The sequence below is a fragment of the Oncorhynchus nerka genome, linkage group LG17, assembly GCF_034236695.1.
Source record: "Oncorhynchus nerka isolate Pitt River linkage group LG17, Oner_Uvic_2.0, whole genome shotgun sequence".
In the NCBI taxonomy this organism is placed as follows: Eukaryota; Metazoa; Chordata; class Actinopteri; order Salmoniformes; family Salmonidae; genus Oncorhynchus; species Oncorhynchus nerka.
In genome coordinates this window covers 23,048,720-23,070,381 of record NC_088412.1, presented here as the reverse complement: position 1 = coordinate 23,070,381, position 21,662 = coordinate 23,048,720, and the positions used below count along the sequence as shown (strand labels likewise).

The 21,662-nt window shown below is 43.5% G+C and overlaps 1 protein-coding gene across 4 annotated transcripts; it reads right to left on the bottom strand.

Moving 5' to 3' along the window:
* Positions 1-88: 88 nt before the first annotated feature.
* Positions 89-21,320, bottom strand: shdb (Src homology 2 domain containing transforming protein D, b). Of its 4 annotated transcripts, none has more exons than XM_029686037.2 (8): positions 21,079-21,320; positions 19,816-20,197; positions 18,054-18,225; positions 15,604-15,828; positions 10,032-10,118; positions 9,196-9,367; positions 3,197-3,316; positions 89-1,076 (listed from the first exon to the last, which is right to left on the bottom strand). In XM_029686037.2, exons 2-8 carry the CDS (start codon positions 20,149-20,151, stop codon positions 887-889), a joined length of 1,302 nt encoding a protein of 433 aa, XP_029541897.1. In that variant the 5' UTR covers positions 20,152-20,197; positions 21,079-21,320; the 3' UTR covers positions 89-886. The 4 variants fall into 4 exon arrangements, with proteins under 4 accessions (XP_029541897.1, XP_029541898.1, XP_029541899.1 ...); XM_029686038.2 differs by having other exon boundaries at positions 18,054-18,204; positions 21,079-21,319; XM_029686039.2 differs by lacking the exon at positions 10,032-10,118 and having other exon boundaries at positions 21,079-21,318.
* Positions 21,321-21,662: the final 342 nt, after the last annotated feature.

Sequence of the window (21,662 nt, the reverse complement as noted above, 5' to 3'; positions counted from 1 at the left end):
TATATGGCTTTGGATAACACCAAAGGACAAATCTACAGAATCAGAAACTGTGATATTCATCTTTCCACATGATACACAGACACTGCTCTTTAAGAAACCATTTATTGTTTTTAACCACAGGTGAAACGTTTGAACACAGCAGGTAAATGAGAAAACATGTCCTATCCATAATTATATATCAGAGAAATCATACCGATTACAGTATGAATATCCAGGTAATAAGAATGATCATTAAAACATAACAACCATTATCATTGTGATTTGGCCATTTATATGGCCATATAAACCTTTGGCTCTCTACTGAAAATGGTGCTGGTCAACTACAGAGCACTGCAACCAGGCAGTGAAGGTGTCCAGACACACAGATCATTATGACAAACGCATGGAAACAGTAGTACAATTAGACACAGCTCTACAGCTGCTGCTACAACAGCCATACAGTGATGCGGGTTTGACTTCCAATTTGTCAACATGATAGGATTTACTCAACAGTACAGAAAGTATCAAATCAACCGAGGTGTGTTTGTGTGAGTACAACCAAGTTTTCCTTGAGACTGTCAACCAGTGGAGCAATACTAGCTCAGTGAGAGGCTCATTCTGCTACTCCAGATAGCATCCCAGGTACTAAAGGCGCCGGTATAGTCCAGGTATTGCATTTTATGTGAATATGTTCCCAAATCAGAGAGAGTTGGCATCATAGAAACTAGAAGGTCCGTGAAGGTACTGTACTGACAAGCCAGCAGATGCTGAATCCTCAACAAAATAGTCCAGTCCAACTAGAGCACTGGCGGCCTGATTGACTTGAATAACGAAGGGATTTACCCAATCTAAAGTCAGTGTCCAATCACAATGTGACCCAGGATACCAGGAACAGAGTCCCTGCCAATCAGAGGGTCTGTACGAGCACGGGGAAGAGCAGAGACAAGTGTTCAGCTCCTCTGATTGGTAGCTTGTGTGTGGTGTAGAAGTGGATGACCTCTGGGATGGTGTCGAATGGCAGGCTGTTCTGCCCAAGGACGTACTTCCCATCCTTCCCACACTGGCTGAACTTCATGTGCATGAAGCCTTGGCAGCTCCTGAGAGAGAAGACAGCGTAGGCAGAGCACGGAAGAGTCATGGACCACATCATATCACATAATGACACAGTGGAAGGGACAGGGCTGAAATACAGCCTACATATTTCTGGCATTTTACGAGGTATTTCTCACCAAGATTTAACACCATATCATAATGTATGACTAGAAAGCAGAGAGGGAATGGGGGAGTGACACAGTATAAATGAGTGATGTAATGGCATGTGAGAGAAAAGACAAAAAAGAAAGACAAAGAAATGAAGGGATGAGGGAGGGGGGGGGTGATACAGTACTAGCAGTAGAGCAGAGCTGCACCTCCCCTTTAAGAGCAACCAGTCCATCATGATGGATGTCTAATTACAGAAGCCGAGGGAAAGACAAGGGCTCTAATTGAGGAGCTACATTTAGTCATTATTACAGTTAGCAAAATCAACGTTAAAGACCAGGGAAGTCTGTTGTTCTTCACAACAACAACAACAAACAGAACCAGCATCGCTAAACTGCTAGCGCTATTTTGTGTGTGTGCTTTAGTATAAACTATCAAAATAAAGAAAATTGCACACTCCAGCAATTTAATGGGTATTTACCAACGTTTCGGCATCACTGTGCCCTCCTCAGGGTAATGTCATGAATACTTGAACCAGGTTATGTAGACAAATAGTGCAATTAGTGCAAACAATGACAATAGTGAGGGGTGTGTCATAATGATTCAGTTAATTAGAATTAATTAGTGAAACTTAAAAAATAGTATATGGCATATTAAATATATTACGCTATTGTTATCATATAGAAACATAATGGAATATTGTACATCATATTAGCATCAACAAACATTGTTTCATTCAATGTCACATAATGATTTCTTTTTTCATTTCATATTTGTTGCATGTAATCTTTTGGTTCAACCTTAATGTACTTTAGTGCACATCAAGGAATGAAAGGTATGTTTTTTTATTAAATAGCCACAGATCACTGAGTAAAATCTCTCTTGAAGAGACATGGTTTGTCTGATCTATATTCATATTGGTGTAACGCTGGGCTGTCTGTCAGTCTGTTTCCAAGCCGACTTACTCTCTGCACCAGGTATCATCAACTAGATTCAACAGTGGGCCAATTTTTGGAGCGAATGGTCGGGTGGCTGGAACATAATTACAAATCATTTGTAGACTGTTTCTTGTGATCAATTTGCACAAACATATTTATTTGACTAAAACACCATTTCAAACTTTGCTTAGGTTTGTATACAATCACGTGTCTCTCTATTACGTGTGCAAATACTAGGGAACAGATTCCAAAAATTGCGGGAGTGGGGGGCACCAGTTGAGGAACCCTGCTCATCTCCCTTTAACTACCTCCGTCTCCCTCACAACCATTCAGAGAAAAGATCAAACCGCTTCTTTTCATAGACCCCTGGTACCTCCTATTGTGAGACCACATACTGTCGCTTTGTCGCTTCACACAATGCCATCCTGTGCGTTTCCACTGTTAACATCTGTGTGTGAGAGAGTGAGTGTACGTGTCCACTCACTCACGTGCACCTGTGTGTGGCCCACCGAAGGTGATTCATATTCATTACTGAAGTGAGAGTGGCTGATGTGAGAGCTGGAGTGTGCTCTCCCTGCCTGATTACCTCTCAGAGATAGAGAGAGAGAGAGAGAAGAAGGACCGTGGGGAGGGACAGAGGAAGGGAGGGAGGACAGTGATGGAAAAAAGGTTATGGATCAAGCTAGTAATTAGAGAGAAGAGATTTGTCCAGATATGCAGTATGCAGCTTGAAAGAGTATTGAGAGGAAAATCAGTGTGTCAATGATCTTCGGTGGATGTGAGGGAGGAGAAGAGAGAGGAGTAGGGGAAGGAGGAGAGGAAGAGAGACAGATTGAGGCCTACATATAGTGAGATAAAAGATCAGTGGAGATGGCAGCAAGTATCCTGAACACACAGCAGAAAAACATTCAACAGATTACTACAGTAGTCCATCTGAGGATGACTCAATAAATAGTCGAACCTACTGTACTTGTTGCACCATGTGACTCATATCAATCTGTATTTAAGTGCATTAGCAGTGATTTGATGTTGCCGTTGAAATGTAAACATCAATGGTGTGATTATGTTGAGCGTCATACCGTAGTGAGAGGGAGTAGTCGTTGCGGCTGGTCTGGCTGTTCCTCACCAGGTAGCTACACTCCTTACACAGGGTCAGAAGAGACTCCGCCTCTGAACGTGATAGGGCCCCGTGGTACCACCTGACAAACATACCACAGGGACAGTCGTTTTTTTCAATTGCTAACATGCATTGGTCAAAACTGAAGTCACATTGTCAAAACTCTTTCCCACAGTCAGCGAAACAGAAGTGTATGTGGACCAAACTGTGAATCATTTTTCATTGCTTTCACACAAAATGCATTCAAAGACCACATTCTCCGAAATCCATGAACTCTTTTCTCATTCATACTCCACCACCTGCAAAACTATATATTTGCAGCACATGTTTTCAAATGCTAACACACAGTTTCCAAAACTGTTATATACCCATTCAAAACAGAATGATGGCAAATGTAGTGCATTTCTGCAGTAACCAGATTGAAACATAGGAAATCTCAGCAGAATATTTTATAATTCCAAACACAGCTGAAAGCCTACCCAAGTGTCCTGTCTTTAGTCTCATTACCTAACAGACAAAAGAGGATGGCTTTGGAATTATTTAGTTTGGAAACATGGGTCAAGGAAGACCTGTTGGTGGGGAAAGAAGAGTGGCAGGGAGAGGGAGACTGCGTGGAGGACAAAGGAGAGGAAGACCGGTTGGTGGGGAAAGAAGAGTGGCAGGGAGAGGGAGACTGCGTGGAGGACAAAGGAGAGGAAGACCGGTTGGTGGGGAAAGAAGAGTGGCAGGGAGAATGCATGGAGGACAAAGGAGAGGAAGACAGGTTGGTGGGGAAAGAAGAGTGACAGGGAGAGGGAGAATGCATGGAGGACAAAGGAGAGGAAGACCAATAGCGGTGGTCTCTGATGAGATAAGGGCCACAATTATTGACCATGTTGTAAACCACGGTATCTCTTTGCGAGAGGCCAGTTTAAGGGTGCAACCAAATCTGCAGCATTCAACAGTTGCATCAATAGTACACATTTTCCGGCAAAACGACAGGTGAGATGTGCATCCTTCAATGATAATTGAACCACATATTACAGTACAATACGCTCACATTTTGTACTGACATTTTGAAATATATTGATTGTTTTGTGTTTATCAGTAGGATCCAAAAGGTTGCCTCCCACAGGAGGGAGAGGCAGAATATTATCAGATGCGCAGGAAATTGCCATTGTTGACATGGCAATTGGCAACAATGCAATAAAACTGTGGGAAATTCGGGACAGAGTGCTGGCAGACAATATCACTTTTGGGAATGTGAATACGGTCAGCACAACGACAGTTGCCAGAGTCCTAGAGAAACATAAGATAAGGATGAAGCAGTTGTACACTGTACCCTTTGAGAGAAACGGTGAACGTGTGAAAGAACTCCCGTATCAATATGTCCAGCTAAGATGTCTGTTCAATAACCAAACAGGGTACATTTACAGCTATGCATTATGTAAAGTACTGTAAAACTGTGGATTTACTGTATTTTAGAGAGTAATGGAGATGGAAGCCAGGCAAACTGCACACACATTCATCTTCGTGGATGAAGCTGGATTCTACCTGGCAAAAACACACCGCAGGGGAAGAAATGTGACTGGACAGAGAGCAACCGTGGATGTCCCAGGCCAGAGAGGAGCTAACATCACAATGTGTGCAGCACTGTCCAATGATGGTTTTCTGTTACACAAACCACTCATTGGCCCCCACAATACAGAGGCTCATTTATTTTCTTGATGACCTGTATAGTCGACTTGTGCCAGCGGAGGAGAGGGGCAAGAAACTCCCCTACCTTCGTTGTTGTGTGGGATAATGTGGCATTCCACCACTCTGCTGCAGTCACCGACTGGTTTGCTGCACATCCCAGGACGTCAGTACTATTCCTGCCTCCATACTCCCCCTTCCTAAACCCCATAGAGGAGTTCTCTGCGTGGAGGTGGAAGGTTTATGACCACCATCCACATGACCAGATGTCCTTACTGGATGCCATGAATGCAGGGTGTGGAGACACTTCTCCTGAAGACTGACAGGGTGTGGAGACACTTCTCCAGAAGACTGACAGGGTGTGGAGACACTTCTCCAGAAGACTGACAGGGTGTGGAGACACTTCTCCAGAAGACTGACAGGGTGTGGAGACACTTCTCCAGAAGACTGACAGGGTGTGGAGACACTTCTCCAGAAGATTGACAGGGTGTGGAGACACTTCTCCTGAAGACTGCCAGGGTTGGATTAGACATTCTAGAAGATACTTTCCAAAATGCATCGCCAGAGAAGACATAAGATGTGATGTTGATGAGAACTTGTGGCCAAATGCAGGAGAGAGAGAGAGAACTAGAACCCTCACAGTACACATTATACTAGACATGTTGATGAGAACTGTACAGTATGAGTGTTATACTATACATGTTGATGAGAACTAGACCCCTCACAGTAATGTACAGTATGAGTGATTATACTATACATGTTGATGAGAACTAGAACCCTCACAGTAATGTACAGTATGAGTGATTATACTATACATGTTGATGAGAACTAGACCCCTCACAGTAATGTACAGTATGAGTGATTATACTATACATGTTGATGAGAACTAGACCCCTCACAGTAATGTACAGTATGAGTGATTATACTATACATGTTGATGAGAACTAGACCCCTCACAGTAATGTACAGTATGAGTGATTATACTATACATGTTGATGAGAACTAGACCCCTCACAGTACAGTATGAGTGATTATACTAGACATGTTGATGAGAACTAGACCCCTCACAGTACAGTATGAGTGATTATACTATATATGTTGATGAGAAATAGACCCCTCACAGTACAGTATGAGTGATTATACTATACATGTTGATGAGAACTAGACCCCTCACAGTAATGTACAGTATGAGTGATTATACTATACATGTTGATGAGAAATAGACCCCTCACAGTACTGTACAGTATGAGTGATTATACTAGACATGTTGATGAGAACTAGACCCCTCACAGTAATGTACAGTATGAGTGATTATACTATACATGTTGATGAGAACTAGACCCCTCACAGTAATGTACAGTATGAGTGATTATACTATACATGTTGATGAGAAATAGACCCCTCACAGTACAGTATGAGTGATTATACTATACATGTTGATGAGAAATAGAACCCTCACAGTAATGTACAGTATGAGTGATTATACTATACATGTTGATGAGAAATAGACCCCTCACAGTACAGTATGAGTGATTATACTATACATGTTGATGAGAACTAGACCCCTCACAGTAATGTACAGTATGAGTGATTATACTATACATGTTGATGAGAACTAGACCCCTCACAGTACAGTATGAGTGATTATACTATACATGTTGATGAGAACTAGACCCCTCACAGTACAGTATGAGTGATTATACTATACATGTTGATGAGAAATAGACCCCTCACAGTACAGTATGAGTGATTATACTATACATGTTGATGAGAAATAGACCCCTCACAGTACAGTATGAGTGATTATACTATACATGTTGATGAGAACTAGACCCCTCACAGTACAGTATGAGTGATTATACTAGACATGTTGATGAGAACTAGACCCCTCACAGTAATGTACAGTATGAGTGATTATACTATACATGTTGATGAGAACTAGAACCCTCACAGTACAGTATGAGTGATTATACTATACATGTTGATGAGAACTAGACCCCTCACAGTACAGTATGAGTGATTATACTAGACATGTTGATGAGAACTAGACCCCTCACAGTAATGTACAGTATGAGTGATTATACTATACATGTTGATGAGAAATAGACCCCTCACAGTACTGTACAGTATGAGTGATTATACTATACATGTTGATGAGAACTAGACCCCTCACAGTAATGTACAGTATGAGTGATTATACTATACATGTTGATGAGAAATAGAACCCTCACAGTACAGTATGAGTGATTATACTATACATGTTGATGAGAACTAGACCCCTCACAGTACAGTATGAGTGATTATACTAGACATGTTGATGAGAACTAGACCCCTCACAGTAATGTACAGTATGAGTGATTATACTATACATGTTGATGAGAAATAGACCCCTCACAGTACTGTACAGTATGAGTGATTATACTATACATGTTGATGAGAACTAGACCCCTCACAGTAATGTACAGTATGAGTGATTATACTATACATGTTGATGAGAAATAGAACCCTCACAGTAATGTACAGTATGAGTGATTATACTATACATGTTGATGAGAAATAGACCCCTCACAGTACAGTATGAGTGATTATACTATACATGTTGATGAGAAATAGACCCCTCACAGTACAGTATGAGTGATTATACTATACATGTTGATGAGAACTAGAACCCTCACAGTACAGTATGAGTGATTATACTATACATGTTGATGAGAACTAGACCCCTCACAGTAATGTACAGTATGAGTGATTATACTATACATGTTGATGAGAACTAGACCCCTCACAGTAATGTACAGTATGAGTGATTATACTATACATGTTGATGAGAAATAGAACCCTCACAGTAATGTACAGTATGAGTGATTATACTATACATGTTGATGAGAAATAGACCCCTCACAGTACAGTATGAGTGATTATACTATACATGTTGATGAGAAATAGACCCCTCACAGTACAGTATGAGTGATTATACTATACATGTTGATGAGAACTAGAACCCTCACAGTACAGTATGAGTGATTATACTATACATGTTGATGAGAACTAGACCCCTCACAGTAATGTACAGTATGAGTGATTATACTATACATGTTGATGAGAACTAGACCCCTCACAGTAATGTACAGTATGAGTGATTATACTTGTTTTTTGTTTATAATTATTATTGCAGCCCTGGAACTTGTTTTTTTGTTTCAACTTTTTATTTTTCACAAGTAAACTAGTATATGCAAAGATATAGTCTATAAAGTCTATTGAAGCAAATTGCTGCATTTCTGATTCATTCTTGTTACATAAACTGTAGTACAGTGAATAAAGCGAAAAGGTGTCACTCTTATTCTATAATGAAATACTGATTTATGTGAAAGATCATTCAAACTTCAAAGAGAAAAGTTTATAATTTATGTAAGGCTCCCTGTTGTTAGTGTTTTTTAGGTCAGTGTGTTATGAGTGACAATGTCTGCTTTCTGAGTGAGAACTGTTGCCAGTGTTCTGGTCGAACAAGCTTATTTTGAGACATGTATGAAGTGTTTAGGTGGTTTGAGTGAGTTTTGGAGGTGAGATGAACTGTTTGGCCAAGATGCATGTTGGTAATGCAGACTGTGTGAAGAGTTTTGAAAGAGTGTCTTCAGTATTGACCGATGCTTGTTAGCAATTGAAAAAAACTGTAATGGAAAGGATGGAAGGAGACCAGCAGCTCAGTGCATTGTGAAATACTAATGGAAGTGAAGGGCAAATTACGGGATATTATTTTCATGATGCAGGCTACACAGATGTGTTAATAAAGTGATGTGCAAATATTTTATTGTCACCATTGCTGGAATGCGTTTGCTCTGTCATCAAATGTGTTTTAACAATCTGTTCCTTCTCACTTTAAACAAACATTATCTCCATTCGTCACGGTTTACTAACTAAAGGCAGATGGCGCAGGGGGTCACACTGAGACCAGACCATGCTCACTCAAACCCAGAGATGAGTGGGGCTCTCTAGTGGACCCTGTAACAACCCTTAAGAGACCACCAGGAAGAGTAATGGACTACCCACTCACACTGTGCTCACTTTATGCCTACGGCATTGTGTACACGTGATTGATTAGTAGACCTGTTCATTCATATATGGAGAAACACACTTTATTCTAATGATATGTATAAAACAAAACAACCATATTTTACATTCTACTGTCATGCGTTCAGTTTTACTCTATAGACAGAGAAATAAAACCCAAACCAGAGAAAGCAAAGTACACAACAAATTGTCATTACAAAAGAAGAGTACAGTACGTACACTTGTTTCTCCAGGGGCAGGGTGGGGTCTACTCTCTCCCCCATCATGTTGTGGGGGTCAGAGCAGGGCATCCGGAACTTCATACCCCCTCCTGCCAGGGGACTGGACCTGGGAGGACGCAGGCGCTCCGTGGGGGACGAGGACCGGTCCCACTCGGCACCATCAAACTGTACTGTACAGAGACAGAGGGGGAGGATAAATATTAAAAGAGAGGGGGAGGAGCAAGAAAGAATGAGAGTGAGTCAGGCCTGGTAAAAATAGAGATACGCTTGTTGGTGCAGAGGGCAAAGGGTTCGGCATGCCATAGGATAGAGGACAGACAGTGTTTCTACTGAAGGGGTCCACAAAGGAGAAGAGAGCTGGTAGTACAGATCTGACTGGGTGCAACATTATCATCATCCAGTGGCTGGTTGGGACTGGGAGATGCTCCAGGGTGACCTAATGTGACAAGGCATGAGAGGGCCATATAGCACAGGGAGCTTATGGGTAGTGGTGGGGAGCGAGCCCCGAGGGGCTGCAGTGCTGTGTAGAGGGGAGAGAGAGAGAGAGAGAGAGAGAGAGCGCAATGTGTGACAACTGGCAAAAGCTCATCATGACCCAAATGCTTTATGAGACCAATCGCCGTGTGTTACCACCAGCATCTACATTAGCCTACGTGTTGCCAAACCTAGTGGTGGGTTGTTAGGTCACTTGACCCAGTGATGTGTGTTAACATCATACAGAAAGCAGGCAGGGCAGATGCAGGACACTGGGGGTTCAGGCTGGGGGGGTCATAGGGGGTCAGGGAGGGGGTTGGGGGAGGTCTTGTTGTCCTGGATGAGAGGTTGAGAGGTCACCTTGCTCTCTGAGGGGGGTTGGGAGCTCCTCCTCCAGCTGCTGCCCCACTGGAGGGGGCCAGGGAAGCTCAGCCAGCTCTGACATCTCTACAGGCAGCCAGGCAGAGAGGAAGAGAAAATATATATATGGAGAAGGGTGTGAAAGGACAATAATATAGAGAATGTGAAAGTCTTGGTGAAAATAAGTATTAAAAAAATATTTTAAAAAGGAGTGAAGAGAAGGAAGGGAGCGTAGTAGATGCGGCATGTCCGGTTGACAATGAGGTGGACTGTGTGTCAGGGACAGGGCGCACAGTGAGGCAGGGGCTGACCAAATTAGCCCAATTACAAACCGTGGCAAGTAACCACGCAACACATTACTGCAGCCTCAATGGCAGAAACACACACACAAGCTCACCCAGAATCCTCCATGCCTGTGCTACACACCACACACACAGTGAAACAGGATTACAAAACAAATGAAGGGGAAAGGGGGCTGACATCTTAATGATCTGACAAAACCAAAGACCCCCTGGGTGTGTGACATCAAAGGGCAGCTGAACGGGACATTAGGAGAGAGACCCCAGTGCTGCTGTACATACATCCCACTCTCCCTCATCCCTCCCTCCCTCTGCTTAATTATTGAGCAGGCAGACACACTCCGCCACTTTCTCTGGCTCTCTGAATTATTGATGCATGGTGCAGTACAATGGCCCCATCTGGAGAGCCCCCCCCAGCCCTGCAGAAGCCATGATTAAAGTGTGCCCCCCCCCCCCCCAAACCACACTTCCTCTCCTGGCTGCCTCCCATCCCCACCTCTCTCTCGCTCCAAACAGAGAAAAAAGGACTGAGGGGAGAGTGTGGGGTAAAGAAACACAGGCTCAGAGCAAACAAAAATGAGGGAGGGTTAGAATGTAAGGATGAGGGGAGTGAACTCGGTGAAGAGAATCGCACTTCAGAGTGTGTGGACATTTTTTTTATAATATTTTTTTAAGAGGACAGAGTTAAGCTTTGTGTGTCATGGTTAATGGGACAATTCCAACAGAATTCCTTCCCTGTTTGGGGGGAGTACCAGACAGCATTCAACACAAAGGACATTCAGTGTAGTATAATACCACCACGTGCTTATGAACCAGTTGCACTAGTATGAGAGCATGAGTGCATTCTGTTCATAAGTTGTGATTCCAAAGTTGCTGCGATATGTAGCACACAAGTGCCAAGTATAAATGTTTGAATTTCTGGGGAAGCTGTTTGGTCCATCTGTGTTTCAGTGTGACCGGTCTGCAGTGTAACATCAAACCTGAATGAACCATTTGTAACGCCCTCATGACATCACTTTTACCTCCTCCTGACGATGTCAGCACTCATCACCGTGACAAAGGGCAGGACGTGACCCTCTGCTGGCCTGGTGCATGCGCACACACACACACACACACACACACACACACACATCTGGGCACCATTTACTACTAATGGCAACTGGTGACTGTCACACAGGCTGGGGAGCCCATTTGCTCAAAGGTCTTTCTTGTGATATAAGACATTGTGACAAGATAATGTTCTGAGAGAGGACTAGCAGGCAGATTGAGATTTCACGACAATAGAATATTTAAGGATTATAGTACAAAAACCTGAACAGGCCACTAAGCATACACAAAAGCGGCTGCATTTAGACACACTAATTAGTCTTTTGACCAATCAGATCGTCTCAGGAAAAGATCTGATTGGTCAAAAAGTATCAGAATTGGGCTGCCTGCGTGAATGCAGCCAGAAAACATCACACTGAAGTGGGTCCATTGGTGTGGTTGGCAACAGGTGAAAGCAACTCACTAATTAATGGCTTGGATGAATCACAATCATAGTAATCATTCCACATGCAAACAATTTGAGTGGATTGAACCATGAAAAAGGCATTTTAGTATCTTAACAAAACACATTTTCAATCCATTTTACTCTTTCAGTCTGGAAGAAAATGCCACAACAAGCTAAAAAGCTGAGTAAATATAAAAAGCCTTTTTATTTAGCATAATCATAAATAAATATCCTGGAATCAAGCGACATGAGCATTGGATAAATCCTGCCGTATCTCTTCATTAAACACAGTTATGAAGACATCAGCTTTGTAACATGCCCAGCTCCCCATGTTCTCTGTGCCAACAAAGGCCTTCTGCTGGGCACAACTGCTCTCTACTAATGACAGCCAATTAACACCCTACATGAGTGTGAAACATGCATGGATTCACAAGCCATGAATTCACACTGAGGCATATACAAGATGAATATGCATGGCATTTGGAATTCATGGACAGAACTGCAGAAATAGGTGCTGCTTTGTGTGTTATGTTGTAATTCAAGACTTTCTATTCCTCCTTTTCCTCTTTCTCCGCTCTCTCCATTTTTCTAGGGATTGTATATTCTGGTGCCTTCCCGCACCCCACTCTCTCCACCTCCCTCTCTCCCCCACTCATTCTCCCCTCTAAGTGGGACATTATCTCTCCATTCACTGATTCTCTACTCCCCTCCTCCCCTCTCGCTCTGCCTCCCATCCAGCTCACAAGGGAGCGAGCCGGGATCACGGAGGACATGTCTTTTCATTAATGTCAGTAACGCTTCACATCGAGCGAGGGAGTGAAGGAGGGAGAGAGAGCAGGGATGGATGGGAGAGCATCTTCACGACACATCCTGTAAATTGAGGGAGAAGCCAGTCGGGACCCCCAGGGCCTGCTTAGAGTGAGCTAACAGACCAGGGACACACTGGCCACAGTGATGGAAATCTCATTCTTGCAGCTTCACACACAGTCAAGGAAACACACACGTGTCTTTGTAGACTTTCCAGTATAAACCGATCTAATATTCCATATCTGCAAAAGATGGTGTGAAGATGATGCGGAGTTATTCTCAGCGATATGATGTAGATGCAGAAAGTAAACAACATAGCGTATCAATTTCCGCAACAACTAAGTGCGTTATAGCGTGAGGCTCAACTTCTCTGCTGTTTTGGTACCTTGGCTACTACACACTAACAACGTGAAGCGAACCCGTGCACATGTGCAGATACTGTGTGTGACTGTGAGAGAGTGAAGTCTTGCATCTCACTCATCTCAATATCTCCGGTGCTGCTCATGGCAACGTCATTTCGCTGAGTCTAGCTTTAAGGCCTTACTTGTGGAGGAGACCAGGTAGAGATCAAATACGAACAGCACATAAATCAAAGACACCGTGAACCGAACACCACTCATTTACTCATTTGACAGGGCATTTTGTGTGGAGTAATGAGTCTGTCCATTTCATTAGCTCACTAATTGGTGTTGCATGGCTGCAGGGCTATTTATCCCTCCCTCACTGTTGAATGTTCGATGACTCCCATAAATTAATGGTGGCTGGATGAGGGTAGCTAGGTGCTTGTGACAGCTTTGCGGTATACTAATTAAAACTTACTGGACTGTCAGCCGCAGGTTCTCTCACTACTGGTGTAACGCAATTGACTACCAACTCACACTAACACTGATCTCAACCGCCTGAGCTGGACTCCACAGTAAATAATGTAAGTCCCACTGGCAAGAGGATATGCACAACATTTAACTTCCTGATTATCATAATTGTGCAACTATGCAAAAAGCCCTCTCTAAATATATATTTAATTAGGAGCATCCTGTTCTCACCCGACTGAGGTGACTGGTGATAATCAGGCCTACTGACAGTAGTGTGTGTGATTTGTGTGTGTGTGTGTGTGTGGGGGGGGGGGGGGGGTGAGTGCTGAGGCACTGTTGGCAGATCGTGATGCCCACCCATCCCCCTACGTTATCAGGCTGCCTGTGTGTGTCAGTCACCTCAGTAGGGAGAGAGGACAGCAGGGACAGCCCTGTAAATGAGAGGTTGTCAGCAGGTGACTGATTGCACCCTGTCACAATGCCCCCCCCCTTGCAAGGGTTCCACAAACATCCACTGAGCTCACATCAAATCTGCCATAACCACCTTGGTACCTCCCCCCCCCTGTATTGCTGCCATACCAATCTGACCTAGCAAAGCCTGCGATCTGACTGGGAATATGGATTAAGTGTAAGAATGGAAATACATTAGTGTTTCTGTTTTTCACCCCAATCTGTTCACACAGGCCGGGCGCCACGTAGCTGACTGACTGTAGGTAGAAAAACAGGTGCCAGAAAATCAGGAGCTGAGGTTTTTACCCACATCTGCTACCTTTTTCTAATTGGTGTTGTAATAGATCCTGTCCAAGAGTGCACATTTGGCAGACAGTTCTGGGTTCTAACCCTTAAAATCTTCTGAGAGGGTCACTCACCCGACCAACATAATCCTCTCTGTCAACGCTAGAATTACAGTGTTTCTTTGCCTGGGAGCTAATGTGATGTGTGTGTGTGTGTGTGTGTGTGTGTGGTGGGCTGCTGTAGCAGTTCTGCTGACCACCGGCTTATTAGCACTGGATCAGTCATGCAAACGTGAGCATGTAATTAACTGAGAAGAGAGGGGGAGGAGAAGGAGAGCATGAAATAAAGGGGAGTGAAAGCGAGCGTGTTGATTTAGTCTCCTGCCACCTTGACCTCCGGACTCTGAGACGCAGCTCATTTAAGTAGCTCTGCCGTATCGTACACTGATCTACTGCCCACTGCCATCTGTCACTCTCATACACACCAGATAGAGACAGGGCTTCACAACATAAAAACACTTTGTACCTTGTATTGTTAAGATGTAGGTCTCTCTGACACAGACAACTCATTGTGTGCCGAGGGTAGTATAGTGGTAGTAGGAAGGGGGATACCTAGTCAGTTGTACAACTGAATGCATTCAACTGAAATGTGTCTTCTGCATTTAACCCAAACCCTCTGAATCAGTGTGGTGCGGGGGAGGCTGCCATAATCGACATCCACGTCTTTGGCGCCCGGGGAACAGTGCCTTGCTCAGAACGACAGATTTTTACCTTGTCAGCCCCGGGATTTGATCCAGCATCCTTTCGGTTACTGGCCCAACGCTCTAACCACTAGGCTACCTGCTGCACCATTGGAGGACAGCAGTTTGATCCCCCGTTCCGCCACTCACTTTCTTAGCTTTATCCCTCTCATCAGTCTCCCCCTCTACGTGTCTAACCTGTATCTGTATCTGGCAATAAAACATGAAAATATCCCAAAATATATTTTCTAAAATACAATTTTAAAAAGCCTCGTCTTCAATAGGCAAGTGGTCATGAGTGGGATCATTCAACATGTGTGTGCAATGGAGTGAGAGTAGTCATTTATTCAAGGGGGGGCATTCTGGCTGGAGTGAGAGTGGTCATTCATTCAAGGGGGGGCATTGTGGCTGGAGTGAGAGTGGTCATTCATTCAAGAGAGGCCATTGTGGCTGGAGTGAGAGTGGTCATTCATTCAAGGGAGGGCATTCTGGCTGGAGTGAGAGTGGTCATTCATTCAAGGGGGGGCATTGTGGCTGGAGTGAGAGTGGTCATTCAACGTGTGTAGTATGGTGAGACAAAAAAGTGAAATACTGGTAATTGAGTGTAAAAGTGTGGTTGTGAGTGTAATAGTAAACGTGTGAGATTGGTGGTCATGTTGCTGAGGAGGAGACTGAAGTTAGTCTGTACCTGCGAAGGCTTTAGAGATGTTGTCTTTCTTCCACTCCCAGGGCTGATCGTATTCATCTGCTGGCCGCTCGTCATCCTGCGGCAGCCGGCTCTCCCTGCCCTCCTCCAGGAGGTCTCCGTACCCCAGCCCCACCCCCAACGGCCGCCCGCGTTCATCCTCATAGGGGGTGTCGTAGAGCTGCACCTCGCCCCGTGCAAGGGCTGCCCCAGGGCCACGCTGCAACTCTGGTAGAGAGAACACAAACATTTGCCTTATTTAAAACGAAAAGAGCATGCAACTATTTGTATTTGTATTATTTTTGTGCAGCCTGCTGGAGGCTTAACGGAGCCCTGGGCTAGACCCGCAGCTGTGGAGCAGAACAAACAGCAGTCCCTTCTCTTCACAGTCACAGCAGCAATCGAGTTACTGCATCTCACAACAACCACTCTCATTAGCATTTTCATCAGATTTCTCAGCGTGTAGCATGTTCTATAAAAATCAACCTTCAGAGTGTTACATGTGACCTTGAGCTATGTAGTCATAGATTATTGAAATAACAAAACATCTGAAGACAGACTTCTGAAACAACAGGCGTATCGATGAGCGTCAGCAATCAGTGGCTGTCTCATTGATGTGGGCTGAGAAGCTCAACACTGGCATATCACATATTGGGTGTGAGGAAAGTGGAAGGATCTTTTGTTTCCACCACCAGCCTGGCTATGAAGGTGCAGTTTTGTAAGAGGGAAAGAGTGCTGGAGCTAAATGGGAGGGTTGGTTGGTGAAAAACAGAACGGGCTAACTTTAACCTTCAGAGGACACACTGCCATTGGGCGCCCCTGTTGTCTCCATGGCGACAGAGGAGGCCCTGGGGACAGACCCTGAGGTGGGAGGAGGAGGTGAGGAAAGGAGGGCTGGGTTGGCTTGATGTTAAGTCACTGTGACAGAGGCAGGCTCAGTGTCGTGGCATACTGCTGTACCTGTGTCAGGGCGCCGAGAGGAGATGGAGGAGATTAGGGGAGGGAGATAAAAACAGGCAGGGTTGGAAATGAGAAATGGATGGGAACATGATGGTGGGGGGGATGAGGAATCTATTACGGTATGCAGATAGACGGCAGACCAGTGGGTGATAGAGAATAGAAACTGAGTTCTACTAAACTTTAAAAAACGTGACAGAACCAGATCAAAGATACATTCGGATGACATCTGCCAATATTTGTATAATTTAACCCTTTACACTCGTGGAAATTAGCCTATATGGATAGGGCTAAATTGAAACATTTCTTACAGGAGACGTATGAAAAGGATATACATGGCCATGGTAGCAACTGTTCACCTGAATCCAAAAATTACAATGTTGATTTTGTGCATTTTACATTTACTGTTCTTTTGCCACATTTGTTTATTACAAAATGTGAAAAAAAAACTCTGGACAATTAACATTTCCCTCATTCAGACAACAAAAAACATGCAAAAGTTGCCCAATTAGCATGAGGGATGGGGAAACTTCTTGTCGCCTGTGAAGCGATGTGAAGCTCTGAATTCATGTTACTATACAGCCACTATGTTCCAATTTAGGCATTCATCAATGTCCAAATCTGCCATTTTCAATCAGTTTAAGGGTACGAGTGCTATGGCTATGGTCAGTAATAATCAGTCTCTGGGATTATAATAGCGATTCTATTGGAGAATCCGAGAGATATTCAGTCTCAGACTCTCTGTTTTTTAATGAGCGGCCACAGACACACCACACCGACTCAGTCCTTGGTTGACTGGCTCAGACTCCATTGTGTATCTAACAAACTGAAAGACTAGAAGCCCTTTCGTCCTAACCCTGTGACTATGAACTACTTATGACCTGAATGAAGCCAGCAAAGACAACAGTCAAACACACACTCACTAACTCTCAGATGGACTAAAAAGCTACCCAGACTCCCCCGAGGGCAGCAAGGGGAGAAACCACCACTCTGATTGGAGAGACGCTTCACTACACAAGCCTGACAGACAGTGGTCGGGGAATAAGAGATGATGCTACAGAAAAGCAGAATGAGAAACGATAGATCTGAAGGATGGAAGAATAGCGAGAGGGAAAGGGCGCAGTTGGATAGAGACATTCGTAAGGGGTGGTGAAAGGCTGTGTGAGAGCTGAGTGAGTCAGACTGAAAGAACTGTCTGAGATGGGGAGACAGTTTCTGCTGGAAGGGGATGTAGCCTAGTCAGCAGATCTGTTTGTACTCTAGGCTCTAGCCAATTGTTCTATCTAAGGCATGACAACCAAAGTCAGAGGAGTTGGCTAAAGCACAAACAGATCTGGCAATGAGCTAGGGATGTACAATAGGAATGTAATGACATAATATATACTTTTTAATTATGTGTGACCTACCTGTTATCAGCCTACCTGTCGTGTGGTCTGTAGTATGTATAACAATGTTCTAAAAAAGGACGTAAATACATCCAAAACCCTGAGACTCACCTGTGATGACACGTTGGGCCTCGTAAGGCTCCATGTAGCCGTTGTTCTCACAGGGAACGTGTCCCAGATCAGGCTCTGGCCAGGGGTTTGGATGAGCATCAAACGGATCAGAGTAATCTGTGTCCCCTACTGCTGGGGCTGATGGAACTACCTGGGATACAGAGACAGTGCACTACACCATTCATACACATAGCAGTCTCAACTACAGACCACTGACACCAGAATTCAGAAATATTTTCATTGTCCAAAAATAGACTTCCAAGTTTTTCTACATGTTGCCAATTTTTCTATGAAATGAATTAGTTGACATCTGAAAGCAACACAGAATGAGAATGTCAGAAACTGATAGAATTGTTATTTTGTGTGACAGAGATAGAGAATACAGAGGGGGTTTATTTGAGGAGAGCATTTGTTCCTCCATAGGACGATTCCATGCCAGGAAAGGCAGAAAATATTTTGGGTATCTCCCATTGAAGCTTCTATGTGGAAATTGCCAGAACAATCTGACATTGACCCCCTCCCTCCATTTGTTTTGTACACTGCTGCTACTCACTGTTTATTATCTATGCATAGTCAATTCACCCCTACCTACATGTATGACCTCTAACCTGTACCCCCGCACACCGACTCGGTACCGGTACCCCATGTATATAGCCACGTTAATGTTATTGTGTTACTTTGGTTTATTTAGTAAATATTTTCTTAACCCTTCTTGAACTGCACTGTTGGTTAAGGGCTTGTAAAGGAAGCATTTCACGGTAAGGTCTACACTTGTCGTATTCGGCACATGTGACAAATAAAGTTTGATTTGATAACAACAAAACAATTCAGGCTGTCCTGGTGTGGAATAGCCCATACATGCTGCACACAGGAAGGAATAGTAGTCAGCTGGCACACTGACAACTACAAAGGCAGCCATATGGTCACACACATCAGACAACCAAGTCAGTCAACAAACCCCTGTTAGACACGCAGACACAAACTATATACGTTCCCTTGTTGATTCAGTAACAGGTTATCGAACGACCAGGAATTAATCTGAAATGTTAATGAGGGTATAGATGTTCTCACACACCAGAATTCTACACTGAGACATTAACGAGAGCAGCCAGAGAGTCTGTATCGACTCTACTTTCCCTCAGACCTTCAATGTACTGTTAGGAGCTGTGCACTTGTGGCTTTTCAAATGATAAATCATTATCTTAGTCATGATGTGTGAGCTGATTTTTTAAACTGAATTAATGTGCATTCGCTGCCTTTCTACATAGGCAAACTTTCACTCTCCCTCTCTATCTCTCTATGAAATCCTGAGCATCCCTGACCCTTGCAGCTGTGCCTGTGTGTTCTCCTGCCAACACATACTGTACTCATCCAGGGTGGGACTGTGGGCCTGATGGCAACACAAGTGTGGCAGCATACCGTCCAATAGCCAAGCGCCTGCATGGCTTCCTTCACCATGTGTTCACATGGGAGTCTCTCTCAGCTTGCTAAACCAAACGCCATTTATTATTTATGGCTGGACATAAACTCAGGGGACTGTGACGCCCCACTCAATGAGCCATCCAGCCCATCAATAACACTTCCTTCCATTTGCCATCTAGGCCAGCCATGTTATGGGCCACTTCAAATATGGCGTGATGTATTGAAACATTGCATACTTCTGACTCACATTACCAGTCACTTGCTTATGGGTTTAATCAATAAGCGGAGGGGTCTTTGTAATGGTAATGAATGTTAATGTAGAACAGGAAAAATAACTTACATGCTCTTGTTCCTCTAAGGAGACGGCACTCAGTAAGATCTTAGTTCGCCCCAGCTCCTGTGAGTCCACCTTGATGAGGCGGTGTTTAGGAGATACAACCTTCATATCCAGGCTGGCGGACTTCAGAGGAGAACCAAAGGCAGCAAGGGAAGAGTCTGATGACCCAGAGTCGTTTCTGTCCCGGTTCTCAGAGTTCTCGTACGGGTCCTCAAAGTCTAGGTTCTTCTGAGCCCGATAGGCTTTCAGAATCTCACTCTCTGTGTAGTCTGGTTTGGGTGGTTGAGGAGGCATCCTCCTGCTCCCAAAACTCAGATAGTCTTTGAGCCACTTTGCCATTTGACCTCTGCTCCCGCAGACACTTGATGGGTTTAAAGACAGGTTGCTGTTGGGGGAAAATATGATGATTCAGGTTAAACTACTTACGTGCCCTTGGGTGAACTGATTCTAGACCTCAGACTAAATAGACAACAGACGGTGGATTGGATTGACATTGTCTGTCCTCAAGTCATGTAAATCACTAACATCACTTCTTCCATTTATAATGCAGGACTACTAGGATAGCCTTAAATCCTATGACAATCATATCACTGCACACGTGGACACTTATCCATTGGTCCAGGGGCCACTGTGCAACAGCTTAAAAAATAAAGAAAAAAACAAACCCTATTTCCGACCACAGCTGGACTTTATTTACTATAAATGTCAGCTCAGAGAAACAATAAAGCTGGACTTTGCCCGAGAAGAGCAATTACATTTAAACCCCAGGTAAGAAAGTCTGATTTACTTCACTGATACTGTCAGTAATATATCATACAAATAAAACAGTTTTTTCCTGACCTGTGTCGAAACCTGCTTCAAAACAGCAGGCAATCATCACCAAATGAAATAACTAATGTTACATCACAATTATATTTTACAACAAAAAACGACTGTATTAGCCTACTGCATTATGCCACTATCATGAAATCAATAATACAGGTAACGCCTTAACACACATTGAAGGCAATTATAACTAATCAAAGTTTATTATAGGCTAAAAACATCTAGGTCAAAACCTTCCACTGTAATCATAGTTTCCTTCCGTCCTAGTCCTCTGTGATCTATGCATTACTTGACCATCAACAACGATCAAATTGAAACAAACTACAATTTATACACTGCAATCTATAATTTTACTTCCATGTATATTCTGCAGCTTTTAAAACAAGAGTTTCACAAAATTCCTGCTTTTCTACTGAGAGTGCATTGCGCTGAGACACAAACCTTCGGTCCTTGGCTTCTTCTACCACTCAGTATTCGAGCGCTTTATTCCACGTTTCTTCATTTTGATCGTAATAAAGGCAAACGTGGAAGGTCTTCCTATTTTGATAGCTTTTGTCCGTTACTGTAAATAGAGAACGTAAAACAACTACAGTCAGCTCAGGTGCGAGCTTGGAGAAGCACAGTAGAGTTCCGATAGAAAGAAACGACTGATCGCAAATGTGCAAGTGAGAGCAAAGCCTACGAGAGAAACCACGCGATTAAAGGGGAGGGTGTCAACCCACGAGTCCCAGCGGATTATTCCTTTAAAAATCAGCCGATTTATCATTGAAACATTCAGCACAGACCACTAATCCCATATCGTCTGAGTAATTGCTTAAATAGAAGAAAAAAATAAACATAAAAAATACACGATTCTATGTAGTAGCCCTACAAATTAAAGGAAGAAAAAAACTAACTTCAGCATAGCCACGGAAGTAGGGGTGAGCAGCACCCTCTGAAAAAATAATAACATATAAATAAATAATAATAACATTATTTTTTAGAAAAATATATATTTTTCACAAAAGTAGTGTACTGGGCCTTTA